General features: G+C 29.7%; 2 protein-coding genes across 2 annotated transcripts in view; both read right to left on the reverse strand.

Moving 5' to 3' along the window:
- Nucleotides 1-26,779, reverse strand: part of LOC121120529 (uncharacterized) — a 191,557-nt gene that overhangs the window by 96,333 nt on the left and 68,445 nt on the right. The window lies entirely within an intron of this gene.
- On the reverse strand, nt 7,266-13,596 carry LOC121120364 (neuropeptide Y receptor type 4). The gene is made up of 5 exons (XM_040715210.2): nt 13,215-13,596; nt 10,907-11,138; nt 9,037-9,213; nt 7,724-8,001; nt 7,266-7,667 (listed from the first exon to the last, which is right to left on the reverse strand). Exons 1-5 carry the CDS (start codon nt 13,541-13,543, stop codon nt 7,625-7,627), a joined length of 1,059 nt encoding a protein of 352 aa, XP_040571144.1. The 5' UTR covers nt 13,544-13,596; the 3' UTR covers nt 7,266-7,624.

Consider the following 26,779-nt stretch of genomic DNA (forward strand, 5'->3'; position numbering starts at 1 on the left):
TACAAATATCAGTTTAAGTCTAATTCCAACTATTTTTAATTCTGTGATTGACACTATTTTTAAGTTTGTAAGTCCACAACAAAGCATTGTTATTAAATATATTTATTCAAAACGAATTTCCTTATCATTATTTTTGTTATTCCCTAAATGGTTTTAAGTAAATATTTGAAAGTAGGAAAATAGCTTACACGTTGATCCTATGTTATTAAGACATATTATTATTTTTATTAATATTTTATTTTATAAAAATAAAAAAATATTTGTTTTTAATTTTTTAAAAAAAGTAAAATCACCAACATTGTAACTGACTAAACACTACGAATTCAATCACTAGTATTACTTAGTTAATGATAATTTTTTTCATCTGTACTTTGATTATATTTAATATTTTTTAAATAAAAATAATTACAGAAAAATTATATATTATTATAACTTGTCATTTGAAATTATTTCCCCATGCTTTCATAATTGCTTTTGATTGAAAAAATACAAAAATAACTAGGAAGTAACTGTCTATATTTCAAATTATAATAAATTTTTTGTCATAATATCGATACATTTTTACATTAATATATATATTTAAGAAATTTTCCTTAAGAAAATAATTTTTGACAGCCAGAAAAACTTTACTTTTTTAATTTTGAAGACATGTATTATTATTGAATGTTTACTACACAAAGAAATTTACGGGGTGAAATCCAATTATTTGCCTGGTAAAAAATTACCTTTGGATTGATATTTTTTGGTTTCTGATTGTTTTGATCTCAAAAAAAAAAAAAAAAAAATTCTATGATAAGCAAATTCGATTCTTTGGTCTACCATTTTTTCCTCTCATATTATTTCCCTAACTTTCATCAAATTTTTAATTTATAAAATCAAAGAAATGTAAATTAATTGTAACAATGTAGTACAACTATAAAATTATATAATTATAAAATATAATTTATAAAATATCTTAATAGAATAAATAATATTATATATTAAAAAATAAGCGTTTGTAATTAAATATAAATACAATAATATTATTTTAAACAACAAAAATTAAATAAAGTTTAGAAATTTGTCAATTACCTGGGGGTGTTATTGGTCCCCGTGTTTGATAGATCCTTTTCGTATCATGTGTATCATTTTTTTTCTCCACCTTTTACATAAATTATAAATTTATCATACTTCCTGTATAATACATTAGAGATGATATTTTTTAGTTCCTTGGTTATAAACAAATTTACAAATTGATATGTTCTTATTAATCATCCACCCCAACAATAAATATGATAATATTAAATGGAAAAGGAGTGAAATATGTATTATTTGCGTATAAAACATATAGTGTTTGATAATAATTTGTTGATTTATAGTTTAATATTACAACAAAAATGTTAATGTTTTAATGTTGGTTAAACACCACAGGAAAGTACTTGCGTTAGTATTTGAAGGGAATAACGTACCCTTATATATTATCTATTCAATTGTTGTTGTTTTTTGTAAACTGTAAGTCTTTACTTCCGAACAAACTCAAGTTTTGTTATTCTCATCAAAAATGAGGAATTTATTATTCTGTCAGGAAGTTTCATATCAGAAACGTTGGAGAGGAAGAAAGGCTCTGTCAATAGGCCAAACTGGAAAACTGAAAAATTTAAAGAAAACAGCCCAGGCCAATCCTCCCCCCCCCCTCCATTTTATGATGGTTCAAGCAAGACATCTTGGGATTTCACACCAGACTTTCCAAGATCTATTAAAAAAAAATGAGTAGAAAGAGCCTTCTGAGGGTGGAGTGGCAACTTTTACACCAGAAATGATAGAAACCCATCTCCTCCGTTACAAGACTCTTTTGAATGGGTCTTTTGCGTTAATTTGACATATTTGTACATTTCTCCCCCCCCCTTTACAGCCCTGATGCTACCCCCTCGACTACACCATTTGCACCAGCGGAAGAACTACAGTGTCCATAATCCAAAACACTAAGGCCCTCAAAGTCACTATCAGCCCGCACTGGGACGCCATGACATAGAAGGACATCTGTAGTGGGTGCCAAGACTTCATCCCCCGCTCAAAGACCATAATTGCTGATAAGGGCGACTACGTTAATGTTTAAGAAATCTCAGACAAACAGCTATTTATAGTTTTTTTTTTTTGTTGAAATTCTTTTAAAAATTTATAAATAATGTCTAATGAAGTTTAAAATTCAAAGTATTCAGATTTTAATGGATCATTCTTTACATTCTTTGCTGTTAAAACATGGAAATTGTAGAATTATCAATGAAGAAAAAAATAATGATGGGTGAAAAAATTAAAATTTAAAACATTCATTGTTCCCCTTGGGTTTGGACTTTGAACAGGTTTGCGTTGAGTCTTCCACTGGTCTTGTCGTTCGTAGTAGTTCCAGTAGCATCAAATTTATTGTTTAATATAGGTCACAGTGTTCACATGAACTCCAAAAATCTGTCTAAAAAAAATCCATGTGTAAAAAATGAACATAGTTAGCACATCATTGATGACTGATAAACAGGCACCTTTTTATTGATTCATAAATAATCTGTAACATTAAGAAGTATATTTCTGCTAAGAAAAACATATCGCAATAAAAACCCTATTTTACCATGAAGGTATAAAAAGTTTCAGAGAATGAATATGGGTACAATGGACCTAGGTAGTCTTATATGTACGTGCATTAAACTATCTGATATTTTGATAGTTAAATCCTATATAAAATCTTCAATGGGTTAAATACCCTAATTTCTTTAATGCAGTTCTTTAATATGAGGAACTTAAGGCATAAGTCATTGATTAGGGAAAACTATAAAGTCCATTATATTTAAGAGAAAAAACTGTTTTTTCTTGTTTTCTTAGATGAAGATTCAAATATTCCAAATGTGAATTACAAATCAGCTTACATTGCTTCTACTCCCACGCATTTTAATTATGTTTTACAAACATTAGGCAAAGCCTTAAATTTTTTTCTATTTCTTAAAAAAACGTCAATTGATGATGATATTTTATTTTTGTCTTTGAAAAATGATAGTTCTAAATAGTAATCAATTTTGTTTATTTGGTTTTTGATTCATGGAACGCTGCACTTATTATATTTGATAAATAAAGAAATTTTGAATCCTTAGTTTAAGTTATCCTTGACAATTGTGTATTTAAAATAGTAATTCCTAAACAGAAATATAAAAGAAACTAGGGAATTTAAAAGTCTTGAATATCAGGGGAAAAAATATATATATATTCTTCGTGAAGACAATAAAGGATTGATAAGTTTTTGACAGATTTTGGTTCCAAGACTCCAGACTTGATAAATATAATTATAATTCAAGCTTTTCAGAAAAGAAATGATGTTCGACATCGAAATGACTTGTTTATGTTCTTGCTAGATATGGAGTGACATTTGTGTTAATTTTTTTATTCACATTACTATGCACAGCTTATATCATAAAACGTTATCAGAGCTAAGTTTTTCTCCTTCAAATCGATTGGGTTATCATATCATTTTCCCTTTTTATATTTTACGCCACTCTATCTATAATACTCATCCTTTTGATATGAAAAACGTGTATAATTTAAGAACTTTATATTTCAACCGGTTTGAGGAACGTTTTTATCTCAATTCGATTTATCTATGCATCAAAAAATGAAAATGTTTTGAAATTGGTTCCTTCATATCTTATTTTGATTTAATGATATTAATAATTTGATGATCACTTTAGCTTATGAATACTTTGGATCTTTATAAACCCAAGTTAAAAAAAACACGTCTTTTTGTATTAATAACGTGTTTTTGCTCCTTCTTAAACGTTATTTTTTTAATTATTTCAGTTTTTCTCAATAAATACTAAATAAATCTGTAGAATAGCGGAATTCTTGACACATTGAAGAACTCACACTTTTAATTGCACGCGTTTATCCTTGCTGGTCATCTCTTTCGTACAATTATTAAGTTTATTATATTTTCTTATACGTAGTAACCAATTTTTTATTGTTTCTCATTTGTATGCCTTGGATCAAATCCTTGATTCTTCACTCCATATCATGAAATATTCAAATAACCGTGAAGCCAATTTCATTGAGACTGAAATTAAAGGAAGAGTGGAAGAAAGTTTAAAAAATTTTAATCATGTTTCAGATCTTTTTTTATAATGCCAGGTTACTGTTGTGTGCTCAATTGTAACAATGAATATAAAAATATTCTAAAGTACAGTACTGTGTCTCGAAACTTCTAATATTACTTCTTTCAATAAGCTTCAAAATATATAAGCATATATTAAATCTATTAATTCTCTGTCAATACAAAATACTCTTAGTAATACTTCAATGATGGTATAACTTTACCTTCCCATCGATTTTAATAAATTTTCCTCTTCGTCTACAATTAATGCCGGATTATCATATTCATAATCAAGAAAATACTTTTTTGCAAGATCGAACTCATTTTCAGATGTCCATAAGAGATTATTTGTTCTTTTAAGTGGATTGCAAATTTGCTACTCAAGGAGTCAATTTTTCTGGAAGAAAATTGAATGGAAAAATAACGAAAATTTGCTTGTCTTTATGATGGAAATCATGTTCAAATTATCCAGACACTGCTGCACTTATTCAAATTGTTAATCTCAACTCGGAAACGCTATTTGATTTAATACTTTAAATATAATGTTATACTTTTTCGATAGACAATGTAAGTCCCAATAGGAAATGCTAGTTGGTATCCAAGTCTCTTCCTTGTGAAGGGATTATAAAAGCCAGTCATGATTGAATACCCAAACCAATATTTAAAAAAATCACTCATGACTTTTTTTTATTATTCCTTCACAAGGAAGAGACAAATGGGCCCGCTAGCATTAAATATATTTAACATTATATATATTTGTAACATAAACATATATGTTTGCCTTAGTCGTTGTAACAAATGTGATGTGTTATTTATCATATTACTTTTTATGTACTCACAGTACTTAGAGTTTATTACAAACAAGTAAATGAACACAAACTTATTTTTGTATATTCTAATAAAGTATTAAGACGTATTTTGTTTTATAATCTTTAAGGAATATTTAGTGCATACACATTTATTATTATTGGCATCAACCGTGGCGCATTCGGAATTTCATATTCTGCAAACAATTTCAATGAGATTTGAGGAGTTATATTTTAATTAGTTATCCACAAAAATGTCTAAAAACTGAAATTATGTGGATTTTAACAACGTGGGGTTAAAGAAACATGTGATGAAATCGATTTTATTTAATCTAGACTATTATATCGAGACAACAACGAATAAAAGAGATCAATAAAATTGTGACTATACATATTGGACGTGGAGAGGTTAGAGGCTGCATATATTTGGAAAGGTTCGGTGGAAAAGAAAATATTATTACATTATTATTTACGAAGTATGTATTGTTTAAGTAATGTCTATCTTTATAAGATGTGTTTCAAATTGAGGGTTGTTGTTAATACGTATACAATTAATTAAAGATGTCAACCAAAACTAAAAACAGTTATTCAGGAATGAAAGGTGTTCTACTAGAGCTATTAAAAAATCTTAAGCCTAGTATAAATCTTAATGAGGATAATTCACCTAATTCATTTAGTATTCAAGACTTACAGGATGTTATTAAACACTGTGATTATAGATATAAATGTGTTGAAAATGGTGCTAATTCTTGAAAAGATTTTAATGAAGGAAAAAACAATGAAGAAAACGATAAAGTCAATCAACGGGATCTGGAGGAACAATTTCAAAGTTATTATAAAGTTTTAGTGAGGAAGGAGTTGTTCTTATAAAAGCCCTATTCGTTCAAATTCTTCTCAGTCTACTTCTCTATATACTCCAGCCGTTAATCGGTCAAAGATTTGTAGATCAAACAATTCTCTCAATCCCTTACAAAAATGTGACACAGTAGAGCAAATCAAGAATTGGTTAAGTAGATTCAAGTCTTACTTTTCCACTGTTAATGTGAAAGTTATTCAAATGTCAGATCAGCAAGCCTACTTCCGTAGTTGTTTGTCTATTAATTTGGAAAAAGCTATTGCCTCAAAAATTTTGTAAGATACACATATATGGGGCTAAAATAAAAATAGTTGTGAGGAGTGAATATTAGAAGAATTTTGTGAAATATATCCTAGTCACAACAAACAATTTCAATTTAAAGCTTTACCTGATACTAGATCAGCAATTACCATTATTTCTAAGGATACTGTACATAAATAGAGTATTTGACAGAATGAATCTTATCATCCTAATTTCCACAACGCAACTGAAAATTTAAGGGAATTTATTGGGTATTGTGAATTTACTATGAAATTTAATAATAATGTTAATAAAATTACAACTCTTATAAGTCAAAAAAGAATAGATGGATTGCTCCTCCTTGCAGATTTTTAATTATAAGCATCAACCAAAATGATACAAACTACAGTCATTAGTGAACAAATTGTATACATTCTTGACAATTCATCGTACTCGAGTGAATTCATAATCTACAATAGTAGATTAAAAATATTAAATTTTGTTGACAGTAGAGGATAGATTATAATTAAAACAGTAAATTATTGTAAAAACAAAATCCTCACTACAGAATAATATATATCATACTCTCTTTACATATCCAAATATGGTAATAACTTGGGAAGTACTTAAATACCATTTCAAAAAAAAATTGTATCATAATGAATTAGGAATTGACATAGAGGGTTGAACAAAAGAATGATACAGACAAGATACTATAAGTGCATTTATGTTGCTGCGGTGAATTATCACTTAAACCCAATACGTCAATTTTATTATGTAGGTAGTAGAATTATGAAATATTTGTTTTTATTTGTAAACAAATAAAAGAAAATCTTTTATTATGTAGTATTATTAACAACATTAAAATACAGCTAATGTTGTCAAAATGATTAATAGATATATAGGACTTCAGATTTGGCATAAATAAACAATACAAGTATATTTGATAATAATATTAAATATTTACTATCAAAAAAAGAGATTGAAGTAGTAAAAATGGAAAAAAAATGTATATAAATATATATATACACGTAATACACGGTACCAAAAGAGTAAATTTATTTACTTTCAACATCTTTAGCACTAAAATAATAATAATGTAAGTAAATCAGAGTAATGCTGTGCTAATATTGCTGAAAAATACACTTCTTATCTACAATAATAAATTTTATAAAAATTTCGATAATTTGAAAGAAACTACATAAAAAATTATTTTTCCTAATACTTTACAATTTTTTTATATTAAAACGCATTCAGAAAGGATCTTTTCTTGGTCAATCAAGTATTATTTTCTTGTTTAAATAAATAAAATGCAAATAAATACAAAAACAACATGGTTTAAATATTACAAGATAAACATATATAATAAATTATTATATAACATATAAATAAAGGGCCTCAAATAATTGAAAAGGTACGTCAAACACTTATAAAATTAAATTAAATATTTTAAAGGTGTTCAATTAGTGTGATTTATGAACATTATACAAAAAATATACTTTTTCGATTATATATAATTAGGAACATTATTTTAAAATTGGAACACCAGGAGATGCTTCATTTCTCCACTAGATATGTAAGTAAATAGGTGTAAATTCGTAAATATATTTTCTTCTTTTAGACTTCAGTGTTTTGAGGAGTCCAATTCCCTTTAATCGTCCTAAATAATTCCCGTATATATAAATAAATAAGTTAAGAAAAATATTAATATAATACCTGGTCCATTTTATCAAAGTCTTTCTGATATCTTTGTGATATAGAGCGTATGTGATGGGATTAATGCAGGAATGTTCAATGGCAAGAAGCTGAATAAATCCATGGCTATCTCTCAAAACCTTTCCAAACCCTCGAAGATTGATAATGTCACATGCACTTAAATCAAATAAAAAGTTGATTACGTTATATGGAGCCCATGTTATAACGAAATTCAGCATCACAAATCCAATAAGCTTAAGAGTTTTAGCTCGATTTCGGTTGCGGGACTGATGAACACTCTAAAAAAGATAAAAAATGAGAGTGAGAGTGGAAATGGAATCATGTTTGATGAGTGAATCATCATATTAATTTATTTATTTCACAGCACATATATGTATCATGTGCTTAACTATATTGTATCTCATTACTTTTATTCCATAATTGTGAAGAAGTTTTTACAACACTTAACGAAAACTCATTTTATTTAAACAAATCAGAGGTCAGAAAATTAATACATCTACAGCTGATCACAAAAACAGTTTCAATTCGGTTCTGAATGGTATAACGCCTTGCTTTAAATCAGCGACAAAACTATAAAAGAAGTCAAGACCTATTGAAGCAATTAAGGATGCTATAAGAAAATTAATACGAAATATTTAGATACGAACTACTGGAGTAGAACTAATTTTGTAATAGAAAATGTAATAGTACGATAATTTAATCTGAATGAGTCGATTTAAAGACCTTTTAATAACAATTTCTCTGTATTCACTCCCTTTTATGAGTTGTATCCCTTATTTCCTTAACATTATAGCACAGCGCACTCTATTCCTCACGAAGCATAATGGATTACAACGAGTGGGGTGATCAGTCCACGCTGCCAATTTACGGAGTGAATACATGGAGCAATAGTGAGACTCTATTGAACTTCAAGTGACATACAAAAACTTCTTATATTTATTTTTTCAATATGAAAAAAGTGTCAAAAGAGTAAGTTATCAATAAGGAGTATTAAATAAATGATGAGTTGAACGGGGGAAAAAAAGAAAAAAAAAGGCTTGACAATATAGGGCACATATCTGAAGGGAAAAAAGAAAAGGTGACAAAGTGAAAAAAATAACATAGCTCTTTTAATCTGGAGTAGATCATTAAGATAGTACATATTTAAATGAAACTTTTAAAGAATCCTGCGATATAACAAACAGGGATGTGGTCGTCTTTTATTTTAGCTTAGAAATTACAAAAGTCCACTTTACTCTTCTAAATTATTTTCTCCAAATTTTATGATCATGATACCCCTTAATATACAATATAATATTTTATAAATCATTTACCCTTTTCCTAGATTTGAGTCGCCGAAGAACTCCGACGTAAACAACAACTATAACAACAAATGGTATAACAAACTGTATAATCAGCGTCCCCAGAGAAAAAAAGATTTGCATATTAGGAGTCCAACTTATTTGGCAAACGTAGTAGTCAGTGTCTTTCACATCGAGATATTTGACAGTCTGAAATTAGGGGGGAAAAAGAAGGAATTAGTCGAATTATTTTACAAATAAATGTGACTCCAAATTTGAAATCGAAATCTAATTGGATACTTAAAATGTTTACTTATGGTCATGTGTATTAGAAAGGGATTTAATGAGGGTACTTCTATTATTTAAGATTAAGCGGCGTAATAGTTAGGCTTATGGATTTTATTTGATTTAAAATAAGCTTATTTCATGCTGCATACCTAAGAAAAGAAAATATGTTGATTATCAAGTCTTAGCATCAAAGTATCCTAGAAACCATCTTGTCGCCTTAATCATAAGAAAAGAGTCTTTAAATAATAACGACCTACATTGGCATTGTTTCTATCAAAATGCTTAAATAGGATTTAAAATAACAAGTCTATTAGAGGGAGGAAAAGGATACTGGATTCCCCCATTGTATCAGGGCCTAAATTAGAAACTAGCTTCTTTCTAAGCTCTATTTTTAAGGGATTAGTACATTATATATTCATATAAAAAATAAATATATTTATGACGTTATCTCATTCTACACAGATTGCCCAAAAAAGGTAACTTCTGTTCCAAACACCTCAGAATTAAAATTAAGAGTATATTTAAAATTTTATCTGCAAAGTCTGTATGTATTTTTTTTTTTTTTGTAATGAAATAATTGGTTTTTGATATATTTAGCTAAATAATTTAGCTATTTTAACAAAAGCTGTGATTTACATCCGATTCTCTGACCTTTTGGTTTAATTTACATGAACAAAGTATGTATGATAATTTAATAAATGTATCAAAATAGCTTGAATTTGAGCTCATTTTTATATTAGCTCGTTAAGGGGGAAGTACCTTATATTATGACCTTTGATTGCAAATTAAAACTCGTGCATCAAATTTAATCTCAATCAATTAGGATTTATATTTTAGCTATACTGCGTCGGGAGAAATTGTATTTTAATGTTGTTGTTTTTTTAGTAAGATGTTGCGTAATTATTTTCAATTATATTATTTTGTCATAAATAAGCTTCGTTTTGATGCAGTTATTGTTTGAATCAGCCACCAAATGAGTGATTAGGAGGCAAAATATGTTGTGTATCCACTTGCTTGACACACATATTTTAGAATTTAGATGACCTGAAGTGTACCATTTCCAAGGTCTGATTCAACTACTCTGAGGGCATTCAAGGACAGCATCATCTTCCTTTGATTTGCCAACAACTTTTGTGAATGTCTTTTTTTACAAGCAGTTATTATAAAATTTTGATTGTTTTTTGCTGATCCAAAAAAAAAAAAAACATCACACACTGTATGTAAACATGAAGAGGTTACATACAAAATTTCATTTAACTCTGAGTTATTAAGGTAAAACGTTAGGGTGGGTTGATGTGAAATAACCTCATATATTTGTAGTTTTTATAACAAAAATCATTATCCAATTTAAATTATTTTTGTTTTCAATCATTTTACAGGGATACATTAATATTTATTCGAAATAATTAATCAATTAATTTAATGATTTTTGGGAGATATTTGAAAGCAGATGGAGTAAAATTGATCAAAGAAATTTTTATTCCGTAAAATTTAAGCATAAGATACAATCAAAGAATTTATAAATTTTGATATCATAGCTTATAGCATTTTCGGTATCTTTTCAAAATAATTTAAATAAGTTTCAAAAATAACTTGTAGAAGTTTATTTCTTTACCTTAGCATTCCATAAAACCGGAAGACAGGCGATAGTAGATATGACATTAATTCCAATAACAAGTTGATAAAATTCCTTCTTTCCATAATGATTAACTGAACTTACAATACATCTATAGCGATCGAGTCCAACACATACGATTGCAAACGCCGAGAGGAAGACAGGGTATTCTTGAAGAAATTTCAGTAACTTACAGAGCAATTCATATTCTGAACCGAAAATCCACCATCCACTAAAAACAATGAACAAAGTTTTGATTTAATTTCATTTAAATATAGACCTGCCTGTGTAGTTGAAATTTTACAATCGATCTATTAATGATTGAAACTCATACTTATTTATGTATAAATATCCTGTTAATTCATATAAATATAGTTATCTGACACTTTGCAAATATGTATTCCTTATAAATATATACTTAAAGTAAAAAGTAAACAAAATTCAAAGGCTTATATATTTTTTATTCTAATTTTTCTTGACGACATCTTTAAATTTGAAATAGAGGAAAAACATTTGAGTTTTTTTATATCAAAAGTTTTTGGTGTAATTAACATTAGTTCAAATATATATTCTAGGACATATCAGGTTTTTTAATGATGGGGTCAGAGATGTTTTAATAAATATAAAATAAAGTTCTGGATTTTGATAACATTAATGATCGGACCTGGGGAGTTGGATATAACACTTTATTATACCCACTACAAACAGATATGGCTAAATTCTAAATTATATAAGAAAAAATTAGAATTTTTAATGTGTTCTTATGATTCCCCCACCCTACGATGAATATGAAAACGAAATATAGAAGAAGACATGTATTATTTTATATATAAAATATGTCTTGTTGGATAATATTCTATTAATTTAGAAATATAATTGTAAAAAAGTAATTATTTGTTCACTATACCATGGAATTATAGTTCAATGGAATTCTATCGCCGTCATTTTCTTTTCCTTTTTTTCCCACTTGAGTCATAGATTATTCTTCTTAAATATACTTACAGTATACTAAAAACGTAATACACTTACAGTTTTTAGTACTTCATTTATATTTATATTCATTTATTTTTTGTAATTCTTCGAAAATCTACATATTGAACAATAAAGAGCTGTTTTTTGTTTTGTTCTTTAATTAAAAAATTTTAAAAAATCTTAAAAATAATTGTACAGATTAAAATTTGTAATTAAAAATAGGTGAGTTAGACCAATATTTGCTAAAATTTGTAGTTTGCATTTAAAAAAATGTTTAATACAATATATATAAAATCACCATTTCACACAGATACATAATGAAAATAATGGATAAAAATTGACTCATTTGGGAAAGGAAAAATGCCTTTTTTATTCCAGGTATCCTGAGTTCCATGACTGATCCCTACATTAGTTTCTTAAATAACAATTTTTAAAGAAAAAATAATGTTTTGGATTACTAAAATATCCTTTTTTAATGGTGGAATAGCTAAACACTTTATGGAATCACTCACATTATAACTTGAATTGAAGTAATTGAGTATAAAAATATAGTACTTTAATAAATAGAAATTATGAAAATGTAATTATTTTTTTGTTTTTTAGAGGAAAAATCCAACTATTTCAAATATTAAGTAAATTATAATTTAAACAAACTTTAACTTCGACCAGATCCTGCATGAGTTCATTTCAGCCGAATTTGGCTATGCTTAAGCAAACAATCGGGTTATTATTTTAAAAAATCCCGCTTGTTTCATTTTTAGTCAATTGCCAAGATGGAGAAACTCAATCATTCATCAATTAGTCTTTTGTTAATTTGAAATATTCAAAATTATTGAAATTTGAGAAACTCCAACTTTTATTTAGTACAGTGCTATAATTAGTGTTATAAAATCCCCTGTTATTCAAGAATTATAAATTGGTAGGAATCGTCCAGATTTGGTAATTGTCAATAGCTTTTGGACAGTTTGTTCAAGATTAATGTTTTTTCTCCTTGAATTAAAATAGTTTAGGCGTGGGAGAATTGAGGCAGAGAAGGATGACCTCAAAGTTAGTTGCAATTGCAGTTCACGACCGTGTAATTACAATCAAGTTACTGTTATTATTTTAATTTTTTTCTCAGTTTTGCAATCTTCTTAACTTTATGGGCTCCTTTAATATTTATTACAACGAAAATCACGAGTTCTGGCTCCGTGCAATTCAGCCTATTATAATTCAGATTTATATATTGTCCTTATTTTAGTTATGTTATTACATGACATAATTTATTATAGATGAATACTATTCAAAAAAGAAAGTTACATATATTTAAACGATAAACCCACTTAAAAATACGTACTTGAGAGTTTCCCAAAGAGATAGAGGCAAGTAGAATAATAAAATTGTCATGTCTGATATTACTGAGAGTAGAACAAATAAATTACGAACATGCTTTGAATATTTTCTTTGCAGGCATGATTTTGACATTATTTTGATGATGCATCCACAAATAATACAATTTTCAATGAGTCCAATTAGAATACACACAATATAGAGCACCTTTAATGCTTGACTATTTTCATTTGTCTTATGCTCGGAGTAGAGAGTAAAGTTGTTTAAGAGTAAGTCAATATCTCTTGAGATATTTGTGGAGTTTAAATATTGAAGGAGTTCAATTTGATCGCTCATAATATTATGCCTCTTTTTCTACTGTTGCTCGACTTGTAGAACCTTCATCAACTAAAAAACTGTATCGAAAAAAAAAGATTATACAACCTTTTTTTCTCTGTGTAATTCTCCTTCGTTTAGCATCACCAAAGAGTTGTTCCTTACCTTTTTATTCTTCCTTCTCTTTTTCTCTTCGTCTTGGTAATTTTTTTATGACAAGTATGTGCGTATTAAAATGCGTTTCCGATGATAACTATAAGCTTTATATTGAATTTTCTGGGATTAGCTGAGATACCCAAGAGTTAGATATGATTCTTAATTGATGCGAATATTTTAAATAAAATCAATAAATTTCTGATTATTTTGTTGTGACGATGACTTTTGTCATGAAATCCATGACATGGCTAAAGTACTACCTACGTCTCTGTGCAGAGGGCTTCCTGGAAAGATTACAAAAAAAATAGTTGCAAAAAGGTTATATAATATTTGTATGTATTTCTATATATATTTAACCCCGGCAAATCTGGAATATCACAATTAATATGCCGCTACCCACCTGATGGATGATGCAGTGCATTGTAGGACGGTTTACTCCACTCAGCCTGAGTATCCATGTGACTTCTTTGGATAGAAGGTTTGATATCTGTAACAACAGCCAACAGCTTTTCAAAGCCACCATATTGACTCACAGAACTAGTAACGGTGTTGAATATATCGCTTCCTCTGGTGGTGTCAATTTTAATCATTCTTCGTGCACATCAAATGCACTGTCAATCGTTCTTGTAAAACCAGCAGTTGGATAACATCTGTCTCATCTCTAATCTCATTCAAAGCTAATGAGATGTACTTGCAGTTCTGCATGACTTGTTTCAGTTTTACCTTACCATGGTCGTGGATGTCAAAATTCTACATGTTACTCTTTAATGTTTTTAGGCATGTTGTTTTCACCAAATGATTGGGTTATTTTCTCTGTGCACGTCTTGACCACTTCTCTATCCGACAGTGGCTTCTTTGCCTTTGCAAGCTAGAGCACAACATAATAAGACGCTGTGATGGTTGTTCTTGACAGGTCCTGGCTTTTTAAAAAAATTCATATTTTTGCCATACTCTAGTTTTGAGAGCTGCTACTACAGTGACTCAGGTAGCTCAGTATACTTCTCATATCTAACCTTATGCAAGGTGTTGTAATTACTTAATTTGTAATCTTTTAGGGCTGATAATACCTCCAAGCATACTAGACACATTGGTTTCACTTTGAACTGGGTGAAGAGTACTTTTCTTCCAATTATGGCGGAAAAGTGTTATTTCCTTTGTGTTACTGCAAGTGGCTATGCCCTTGATTTTTTTTCTAATACGACATGTAGCCCGGGCCCGCTATTGTATGCATATGGCAGGCTCTATCGGTCAACAGTGTAATTTTTATTTATTTTTCTTTTGTTTATTTAAATATTATTGGTCTCTTTGTAGGCCGCACTGAGTGTGGACTAGGTAATTTGCGGCCTCCAGGTCGCCAAATGCCCATCCTTAGTGTATTTAGAACAATGAAAAGAAAGAAGCTGAATAATATGGATCCTCTAATTCAAACTAGATAAATAAGATGGGTAAAAGAGTAATTTATTTAGTATTCATTTAAAATAATTAGCGTATAACTGCTTAGAATGACTCTCAATCAGTCTACTTCGGGACGAATTACTTAAATTCAGAGCCTATTTCATGCATGGATCGTTAGAACAAAGGAAAAGAAAAAGAAGCTCTCATCACCATGTCCTAATTCTATTATGATTTAAAACGCAAATATTGGTGGTGTTGTCATGCTCGATATGCTGTAGCCATATATCACTTGGAGAAAAAAGATGTTACTGGGCATCGTATAATTGGTTCTTCAACGTCCAAAAGGTAATAGTTCTTTTGAAATAGAGCTAGAATCTTGAGCAACAATAAACAGCAAGTCTCAATGTCACAACTTACATTTTTCCGGAACTGTGTCTCATTGATGACATTGATTCGTAGGCATAAAGGCCCAATACCGTGTTTTAGTTCAACACTATAAAAACATTATGTAGTTCATATTGCTGAGACAAATTATGTATGCTATTGTAGCACTGAAGTCGAAAAACCTTCCAAAAATATCATTTTTTCCGCTGTAAAAATTGTGAAATAGGCCTTCAATTTCAATGCTTTTTAACAGATCATACGAAAAAAAACAAAGAATATTTATATTTTTTCAGAAAATATAGTAAAGCAAATTTCATTTATTTATAAAGATTATTCCAGTCCGTACTTTTAAGAAGACGTCTAGTACGTTCATATGAGGGGCTAGAAGTCAAATTTTATTTTTATTATCTATAAGTAGATAAAAAATATATCAATGTATTTATCCTGAAATTAGAATGTAATGGTGTGTTGGAAGAAATGGGATAAGGTGGTTTACCATATCTTTCGTCCATGTCCACATCCATGTTTATATATATATGCATATATAAAAATGATGACTTTCGTTATCAGGTAACTAAAATAAAATTGAGGAATATTTTCTTTCGTTTTATTAAGCAAAGATTGAGAGATGTCATTTAGAAAATATATAAAAAACATCGATTTTTACATATCAGATACTTAGTGTTTTTTAGCCCAATGTTTCATGGCTTTTATAAATAATTGAGTAATGATTCATTCTATGTGCATGTGAGGTTTATAAGTAATATTAACCCTCCAGTACTTCCCCTGGATTTTATTAAACACTAGATAAATCAAACATTTTAAACAATTTTTTGATAAGGATTCTGTATAGAAAAAAATGTTGAACTAACGTTCCTTGAATTAAGGGCTCTACACTAGAGGGAGAAAAAGGTAAAGTAATATTCAGATTTCTACATGTAACTAAGAATTCAAGGCCATTGTACGAAAAAAAAAAACAAGCAGCTACTGAAGAACTAGTTGATTTTTTTTAATGAATGGAATGCCAGGAACATGTCTTAGTAAATAACAGATTGGCATATATATTGGATACGTCAATCAAAAGAAAGGTATCGTACTTTAATACTTAACGAGTTTACGACAAAAGACATTTTGAAAAGAGAAAGAGTTTTAGAGAAAGTTGTTCTTCAAAAAAAAAGAAATTGTCCCTTAAGATAGTTTTTTTAAATATGTAAAAGTAATATTAAACAATAGGCAGATCATTTTTTTATTTAGTAAAACAAAAGAAATCTATTTAGATCAAATAAAGAAGAAGAAGGATATGTTTGGCTTTAAAACCTCAGTTTGAGATATTATAAAAGCGCTTGACTATAAGATGTTAGTCGTTTGATTGTTTTGGTTAAAGTACAGAGTGGTTACGAACTTAATAACCTTAGGTTGTGTAAATGGTAGAACATTATAAAGGACAGTATATTTTTATTTGTTTAACAATCACTAGAGCCATCCGTACATTTTTTGTTCGAGTCCACTAAGTATAATAGACCGAGTCATTGAGATTTTTTTTCCAAATTTAATTCAAAGCTTTGGCTTAAGGATTTTCCATATTTTAAAAAAGGCTCAAATCAAGGGAAAATCAGTTATATTACTACAAAAGTGGGGTATAGCAAACTTACTTGCAAATTGAGACGTGTGCAATCCTTTAATCTTAAAATGATCCTAAATTTAAAAAAAAATCAAAGAGCGACTTATTTTCAATAATACAGTAATTGATGGAAAGTACGATGCCAAAGAGAATAAAACTCCCAAGGTTGCAGTGTCGAATGTGTTGCCCACTTGGAGGCCGAGTGTTGCCATTAAAGTCAATGAGATATCTGATGTCAGTTATATCCAACAGATTACCAAAAAAGAAATAAAACTAGAATTTGCGTTATAGAATGTTGAAGAGGTCTCTACAAACATAAAAAGCCTCATTTCAGTAAAGGAGTTAAAGGGCGTACAATCTTATTAAATGTACAATCGGAAGCAAGTGATTCCTTTTCGAAATTTCAAATGCTTCAGGGTTGCTTAGATAAATCAGGACAACATTAAATTGATAATAACAAAAGTATCCGTGTACTGAGTTCACATAAGAGTGTCTCAATTAAAAGGTTGCAGTCTTTTGTTTAATATTCTTCTGATTTTCTAGCAATAAATACTTAATCCCTCTACACCAGGTTCAAAAATGAGAAAAAGGAGGAAAGATACCCACATAGTGACGGAAGTGATCGTTAAGTCACTCCTAAGTTTCTGGCGGAGCTGAAGAAGACCCTTACCACTGATCCATTCTTGAATCAGAAAACACTGGCTAGGAGGAATAGTGTGACTCGCAACACCTTCCACAAGGCATTGGGGGGAGCTTGGTATTACCTCCTAGAAGTTGTCTGTGCGTCATCTGTTCACTGAGAAACAGAAAGAGGGCAGGCCCACTGCAAGAATCTAGTCTCTAAGCTAAAGACGTCCAATGCAGGGCACTTTTTCATTTTCTTAGATGTGAAAATATTCACTATTGAATTCCAAAGGAACTCTCAAAATAACATATGGCTCTCCACGTTCAAGGACAATGACCCCTAAGTGTAAAAGTCCAAGAAATCCAGCTCCATCATGGTCTTGGGCGTCATTATCAGCACAGAGATGGTCATGCCACCATTCTTCTTCAAGAAGGTAGAAAAGGTCAATTCTACTGTATATATGGAGTGCTTCAGGTCCAATGTACTTCCATAGGTGAAAGCAAACGTCTCTGAGCCCTAGGTGTGGCAACATGACTCTGCCCCCGCCACACATATTAGATCATCCAATAGTTCATCAAGACCAAATTTGACGATTTCTGGCCACCAAAACCAGGAGTTCCAACTCTCACGATTACAATCCGTTGGATTAATTCTTGTAGGGAAAGTTGGAGAAGGAGGTCTGCTCAAGGTACCATGACAGCTCCAACAAGCCTGAAGGCACAATGAAGAAGGACGTGAGGCTGATAAAAGAAGGTGAAGGGAGTAGGAAATTATAAAGGAACTAGCTGTGAAAGAAGATATCGCTTGGAATAGGAGTTGGAAGAATTGATAGATATAACAATAAAAGGAGCTCAAGTAAGGGCATGATGTCTTTTAAATGATATAAATTTAAAAAAATATAACTTACTTATATGCTTGTTTGAAACAAGATAAACAACGAAAATGAAACCTTCAGAGGTGGATGGGAAGGAGGAATTGTGCCTGCAAAAAATTGCAAAGTATGTACAGGGATATTTTTAGGAATTGTATACATTGAAGAGATAAGATTTTCATCAGAAAATAGAAAAAGACCATACAGACATATAAAAAGAAAAATGGTTTCAAAAATATTCACAGCGGAAGAAGTATTGTAGTACGTTAGAGCAAAGTTAAAGAAACAAAAAGTCACTGGATTTTCAGAGTTTACTGAATAATTCTACCAAGCTCTGCCAGAGTTGTCAGGAATTTTAGCAGAACTATTCAATTAAAACTTCTTCGGAAAAGGGTTACACAAAGCTCAAAAGATGGAAGGATATCTTTGTTTCCGAATAAAGTTAAGAATATTAAAAACTGGAGACCCTTAACAATCCTTGAAGTAGAATACAAAATGTAATCTGGGATCCTAGCAGAAAGACAGAGGCCATTCTTAAATAAAACTCTTCCTGAAACATAATTTGGATTCAAACCAGGTAGGAGAACAGAAGATGTCCTTATGTCCCTCGAAGCAGCAATAGGGGAAACAAATTCGTCAGGAATGTCCCTGACCATTGCTTTAATGGATTTCCAAAAATCATTCGATTCCTTCGAGCATGTGGCATTATGGAGAGGAATGGAATTTTGGGATTTTCTCCTGTATTTATAGAGGCAATCAAGAACATGCTAACAGGAGCAAAATCAGTTAGAGATATTTATGGTGAACCATAAATTTATATTGAGACCCCACGCCAAGAGGTTCCCATTTCAATATTTTGTCTCTATAAAAATGATAGATACACATTTAGTGGGAACAAAAGTTAGGAGGAAAAAAGGTTACATACATATTGTGTGCAGATGATGTGACAATCCTAATGAGGTAATAGTCAATTGAGTCGGATCGGAAATGCCTCAGCAGAGTCCTAAAAACATTTCAAGAAAGAACTAAATGGAAACTTATTCTGGTCTCCTGATATAGGAAAACATTTCAGGTCAATTTTTTCTACAAGAAGTCTTTGTATGTAGCTTGTAAGGGAAACTTCGTGTACACTACTACTCAATATCCAGGGAAAATTATTGTACGTGAAACGAGTGGATCACTTTAAAGAAATACAGAGGTAAAAATTCAGTTATCTAGAGTTGATATTTACAATTGAGATGAAATTAATGACACTGCAATAGCGATACTAAAGCCAATCCCTTCAGCTCTCCTTTAACCCGACCATAAGAATTAAACCCATAAACATGGGTATGAATATTCAAAATATTTCCATCAGAAGAAGACTGCGTTTGCAAGATCAAAGTATGGATAAATTCCAAATATTTGTGAGGGCTGGAAAAAGAAAAGATGAATTAAAATGTAAAAAATTATATGGGACCCTACACTAACAGCGAAACAAAGGTATAAAAGTATAGAATAGCATCGGAGCTCTACTTCATGCGGAGAGTATTTCATGATGAGTAGAGCCTTTGTAGTCACTCTAATGAGAAGTAGATATTGAAGCACGACTTCAGGGAATCCAAACAACAAAAGAAAGCGGAAAGAGTGCAGGGTATTCTCAAAAAAATTGGAAGATCATCAACGCAGCATGAACTTATATACAGCTTCTTGCCGGAGACCGAAAATGTGACTTTGAGTATAGCATCCAAAGCAGTGTCAATGTTCCAGACGATGGTGGCGAAAGAGGCATCCCAAGAATGCCATATCTTAACAAAACTGGCCAAGTCCGCATAGATGTATTTAGTTTTAAAGGAGTCATTTACCGTATAAAGTTTTGAGATTCGTGCAAAGTTTGTTTTTATAAGGTGCTTATTTATAGGAAATCATTTTACTCTATAAATTCCTCGGAACTAATTTTAGAAATCGACAAAACTTCGAGTTTATTTATAGTTTTTATTTATTTTAACTGACTTTAATTAACTTATGGTGTGTGTCCGTAATTGAATTGTATGTTGTATTTTTCTCCATAAATAAATCAAAGTAATATTGGTATGAAATAACAAATTAAAAAAAATTGTCTTCTTTATTGGTGTCTCTGCGAGCTAAATTTTGCTACTCTAGTATTTTTGAGCTTCTAAAAAACACTAGGTGAATTTCAAACTATATTTCATACTCCCCCTAATACTCATTTATTCCCCTACCTCTTTTTGATCTATATAATCAACAGATAAAACCTTTACTATATTAGTGTTATAACAATATATTGTAGAAAAATAATTAGTATTCATTCTTCAAGTGAAGAAAATGGCTCTGATTTATAAGTTTTATAATTTTAGCTTCAGTCATAAATAAATTACAATTAATTATTATAAAAATTCAAACTTTTATTAAAGCGCAATGATGACTGATCGTTATTCTTTTATTTTAAAAGAGTTAATATATACAGGGCAAAAAGAGTTCTTTTAGAGAAATAAAAGTTTATTTGGAGAGTTTTATGGCCTTTTTCTCTTCCCAGTAGTCTACCCATGTCAAAAAGTTATCCAAAAGATTATTTGAGGAGAACTAACAGAATGAATTGACTTTTTTTCAAGGTACGGTCAAATAACAGAGTATTTGAGGGCTAAGGAAGGCTACAGAGTAACAGTGAGGAAGAAGGACTGGCTTTTCTTGATGTCTCCAGGAGTTGACGAATACATTAAAATAGAGACACTTATTACAGGGTTTCTTTTTCATCTTTACAAAAATAAATGCCAGGGACTCCAATTAAACAGATCAATAATGTCGGAATGGATTGAGGAATAAATGCGTGCATGCATACTTCTATGTTGATCCTCTCATAATTATTGACAATTCTTTATGTTCTTCTATTCTCTTCTCTTCTATTTTTTTTTTTTTCTCTATTGTTTAATAATTAAATGATCTGCTTTTTCTAGGGGGGAGGGGGGGAGGAAATAAGGAAAAAGAAGAAGGAAAGTATATTTTACAGACCCTGATTTTTTTAAATTATAACTCGTATGATGAATTTAAATTTCACACTATTTATGGGTATTGATGAAAAGTATAGGCATTTTCAACTTTGCATCTGATCTATTTTTAAATTAGAATGTGTTTTTTTTTTCCGATTGGTATAGGGAGAATGTAATGAACATGATATTAACATTTAATATATGTTGCTGTATCTCTCCGAAAAATAAATAGGAGTTATTGGTACTGAAAAAAAAAAAAATGACCGATTGACACCATTTTTTTTTTGTTACCCCCATCCATATCGAATTTTTCTTGAGGGCCTATCTAGACCAAACTTTTTTAAAGTTTGAGTGGTCTAAGATTTTCAGACCAACCCAATAACAGTAGTTACTAAGGCTAAACTTTCTCGTCAACAGTTGGGCAAGTCTTTCTTTAAAGATTGGATATATTTGAGTAATACTACACACCCAATTGCCCGTGCTTGAATCTGGACTTTTGATTTGAGTAGTTGGAAGAAAATATAACTTTACAAAACATTGTTTGTTTGTGTCCACTTAAAAGTGTTAGTCTACTTTTCGACTCTAAATTCATTGAAAAACAAGTTTTTACTCTTCTATTGTCCAAATTTATGGAAAGAAGGTCATAAATTATAGCAATTTTTTTTTCTCATTATTATTCAATAAAAACTCCATAGTTGGGAAAAAGTAACTAGCTACCAACTGATTTGGACCTTTTATTTCTGTTTGTCTTTTTTTTTTGTTAAAATGTTGTGTGACACAATAAAGCTAAGGACATTAAAAAAAATGGTTTTTTGGTTTCCCCTTTTCCTAACCCTTCTTTTTGACAATTTTATGGTTTTCCGCATTCTGTTTGTCTATTTTATTCATACAATTAAACTAGGAATGTACAATTTAAAAACTATACAAATGGAATTTTCTAAAGCTTATAAAAATTCCATAAAAAGTAAATAAGGGTTGTCTGAGGTCTTAAAAAGATAAAAAAAAGTCATTGATATATAATAAAAGTATAAATTGTAACATTGTTTAAAAATCCATAGACAAAGTTTCTCATGATTGTTTCCTTTGAACCTTTACAGGTCGCCTGTTGATGTCAGTCCATGTTTTTAACAATATTGATGTACAGTTCTAAGAAAAGGGTTACGGTTGAGAGGTTCATCAGGCCCAAAGGCAAGGAAAGTAACAAAGATTGGACTTTTCCCAAGAAACCTCTGTATAATATCAACAACTACTTATCTACTTATCTACTTACTACGTCTTTGTTAATTTAAAAACATCATTCGGTCTAGAAAATATTCTATACGAGAAATTATGTCCAGTTGATCTCTCGAACGCCTATTTGATTATATTTGCTAAAACATCATCGCTCTCTAAGTGTATTTTTAGCCAACTAAACTTTAAGTTCTTCCAAATAATTACTGAATCCAGTCCTCAGTTATTCAATGAGATAATAATACGGTCATTGGTGCTATGTAGATTGGCGCTTGTCTCCTCAGATAAGGTATTTTTTGATATAATATTTTCCTTGGATGTAGTTTTGGAAAACTTGATATGGACAATTTTGAAAGCAACCATTTTGTTGCAGATTCTAAGATTTTCTAATTTTTTGAATATTCACGAATGTTTACTTGTTGACTACCTTTTTTTTACAATTTTATCGTAATTATTTTAGGTAACTAATTATATTTACTTTCAAGCCAATTGTTTCTTCAAATTCTACAAGTTTATTCACAGCGCTTTTTATTGACATTAGGATTTAACTTTGTAATCCTGTTGAAAAAATCGTGAAATAATCTCTAAATAAAAGAGTCTTAAATTATTTATCATTGATTTTTATAACTTTCATGAGATGCTTCTGGAAATTTAAACTTTTCTACTAACATACAATATATTTTTCCTTATTTCATGCTGTAAAATTAGGAAATTGAGTTACTCGACTTTCTTTTTATTACCCTTGTATTTTTTCCTCTCCATATTCTTACGTTATTCTTGGATTATATCCAGATCGTACAAAAATCGTTTTTTCAAAAAAACTGATTTGTTATACTTATAGAGAGAGAACAGTGGTAATTTTTGTAATTATTACTTTTAAAATCTGTAAAAGTAATAATGATAACTTTATTCTGCCGCCCCCTATATAATCTGATAACTAACCGCATAATATAAATATTTCTATTGCTTAAAGTATTTTTGTGACATTATTATTATATAGTCTACTACATTGAATGGTCATAAATTATTATATACAAATAAATAAATAACTTTTATTTATGTATAATTAAAAAAAAATAGTTAGAAATATTTAATTTAAATCAATAAAATTATCGGGTTTTTGTTCTTAATCAGGGTATAATGACCAAAAATACATCAAAAATTTAATTTAAGCTAAGCTTCAAACATGGTTTAACTACTAATGAACTATTCTAACATTTAGCTACTTTTTTAACATAGAAAAGTATGAAATTATGACGTCAATAAAAATAAGCTAAACTTTAGTCTAATTCAAGTTGATACAAACAGGCATATGTCTTTACTTTACAATATAAAAAATGAGGAAATTTGAATACTTTTTAAAAAAAGTCTAATTTTAACAATATTTTATACTTAAAAGACATAAATTGATCTACAAACTCGGTGATGTGTGTTTTTGTATTGTAATCTTTCATAGCGAATGGTAACACTATATCATGTAGATATTGTTAAAAATAAAAACTCTTGTTATGTCGAAAAAGAAAAGAATTCGGCTAATACATGGCTATTTCATTGTTCTTGAAGTAATGAGTATCAGTGTCACAATATTTTAATGCAAGTGTATATTTTTTGTTGTTAAATAATGTCATCAAAAATGTTTTAAATCAAATTGACCAGGGAATATTAGTGTTTTGTCGGTACTTATTTAATTGGCCATGTCCAATCCAGTCTTAAGGGTACTTTAGACCGGTCCTTAACTGTCGGTCCTTGAAATTTTGATTAAAATTTTGATGGTTTAGCAAGCCAAATAAGATATATCAGATTTGTATGAAAAGCATTGCACATATCTAGGAAAAGATGGTCATTTTATTATTATAATGTAATATAATTCGAACATTTTATATTTCTTCTTAGTTATATAGTTTATTTTATTTTGTGACACAATAATTTAAAAAAAGGAAAATCACCCTAAACTAAGTCGCAATTTATTGATTTTATCGTCTTTGAGAACCGACAAGTGGAACTTAACTCATTTGATATTTGAATGCATTAACTTTAATTCAATTTAAAGACTCCTTTCAATAATACTCTTTTTCATTTTTATTTGAGATAAGACCATTAAAATATTTCAAGGTCATGCTCCTTTTCCTTGGTATTTAATTGAAAAGTCCATATATAAGAGAGCCATTAGTGGAAAAAAGAGAAAAAAATTAAAGAGTGATAAAAATATATGGAGTGTGGAGGGACACTGGTATAAAACTATAAATTTCCAAAAAATACATTTACTTCTATCACAAATAATGAAGTTCTTCCATACTTAATAAGTAAAATATTATCAAAAAATTAGTATAAATTGAAGTAATGTACTTTACCTGTTCTGGTCATTTTTGAGCATATGGTCAATATGCGATACCACTTGATTTGATAAAATAGCATTGTAAGAACAAACTTATATAGCTAAAGTTCAGTGTGTCGTGTTAAAAAATAAGAAGGAGTACTAAAGTGGAATGTATTCCGTATTAGCTTATTAACAGAGACATATAAACGAGATGACAAGGATATTATATTTTATATATAGATATACTATAGGAGAGAGAGAGACTATCTAGTTTACTACCATTGTAAAAGGTCATAGTGCTCCCATCTTATGGTACAGAATATAAAGCTTTAAAACAAAGGACCCTATGTTCAATATTTGCACAAAATAGTGGTTGTAGCAAACTGAAAATGGTCTACTGAGAGCAATGTGTATTACTCCATAACTAAAAACGGTTGATGTGCATGCTCTTTATTCTTTTTTTTTTCATTATCTAATTAATTATGGGGGTGTTAACATCTCCCTATAAAAAAGAATTTTAGCTTATTTTTTGGCTAAATGAATTTTAAAATCCATAAATATTTATGAATTTAAATATCAATTTAATATTTTCCCCTCACTAATGTTATTTTCAATGCAAAAAGTTATCCTCTTTATAGAAGTAATTAAATTTTTCTATAAAAAATCTTACAACAGGTACATTTTCTGAGGAAATAGTTCCCTGGAGGAGGGGGTACATTCTTCAGGAATTGATCATGCTTTCGTCTCTCCATCATTTCTCTCAAGAATTAAGATTGAAATGTATTGCCCGGAACCTAGTTCAGATAATAAAATAATTGAAATTAAATTCTACAGCTTTTTGGGAATTCAAAGCCTCAGATCCCAATTGAAGAGGGAGGTTCATTGTTTCCAACTTTTGGGGAGAAATACATCCCTTCTTAATGAAACTGGGCAGATCTATAGAAAAATTTGGGGAATTGTCAAAGTCTGTCTCAATAGTTACAGTCGTTTAATATCAAAGAAAGGGGATGGTTTGGATATCAACGATTAGAGCTCAAGACAGGGATTACCGATGGCTCCCTTTCTTTTTATTGCTGCAATCGAGGAATTGGCTTAAGATATTAGGCGCAAGTAATCTGGATTGGGAGTTAATTTTAGAAAGAAAAAAAATCTTTAAGTCATATAAAATATTTATGTGGATGGGAATTCGGAATTGCAGTTGCAGAAGAGGATTAAAATTTTACTTTTGTTCTTCACAAAATACAAGAAAATGTCAGGTTGAGAATGAAATAAAAAGAAAACAGCAGTCCTCCTATTGGAGGAATGGACTCCATAGAAGGATTCAGAGATGCTCGGTTAAAAATAAAATTATGGTTCTAGGAATTCATTAAGAAAGACAGGATATCTGAACGGATTGAACTTGCGACTTGTATCAACATGGATAACGTAAAGTTGGTTATTTTATATAGCTACTGCATTGTCAACATTGGCCAATTGGATGTTTGAAGCAGAATAAAGTTGGCTAGAGGTGTTATTTCACCGAAGCTATATTTAGGCTCTGAAAAGGTCAAGGAGACAACATGGGGGAGCGCTATTTCAGCTAGGTCATGTTCTACCTAAAATATACAGGAAAATTATAATTGATTTATCCTGTAATCCAGAAAAAGAATAGTACACTGTTATTTTTAATAG

Source organism: Lepeophtheirus salmonis, chromosome 6 (assembly GCF_016086655.4).
Source record: "Lepeophtheirus salmonis chromosome 6, UVic_Lsal_1.4, whole genome shotgun sequence".
Classification (NCBI taxonomy): domain Eukaryota; kingdom Metazoa; phylum Arthropoda; class Copepoda; order Siphonostomatoida; family Caligidae; genus Lepeophtheirus; species Lepeophtheirus salmonis.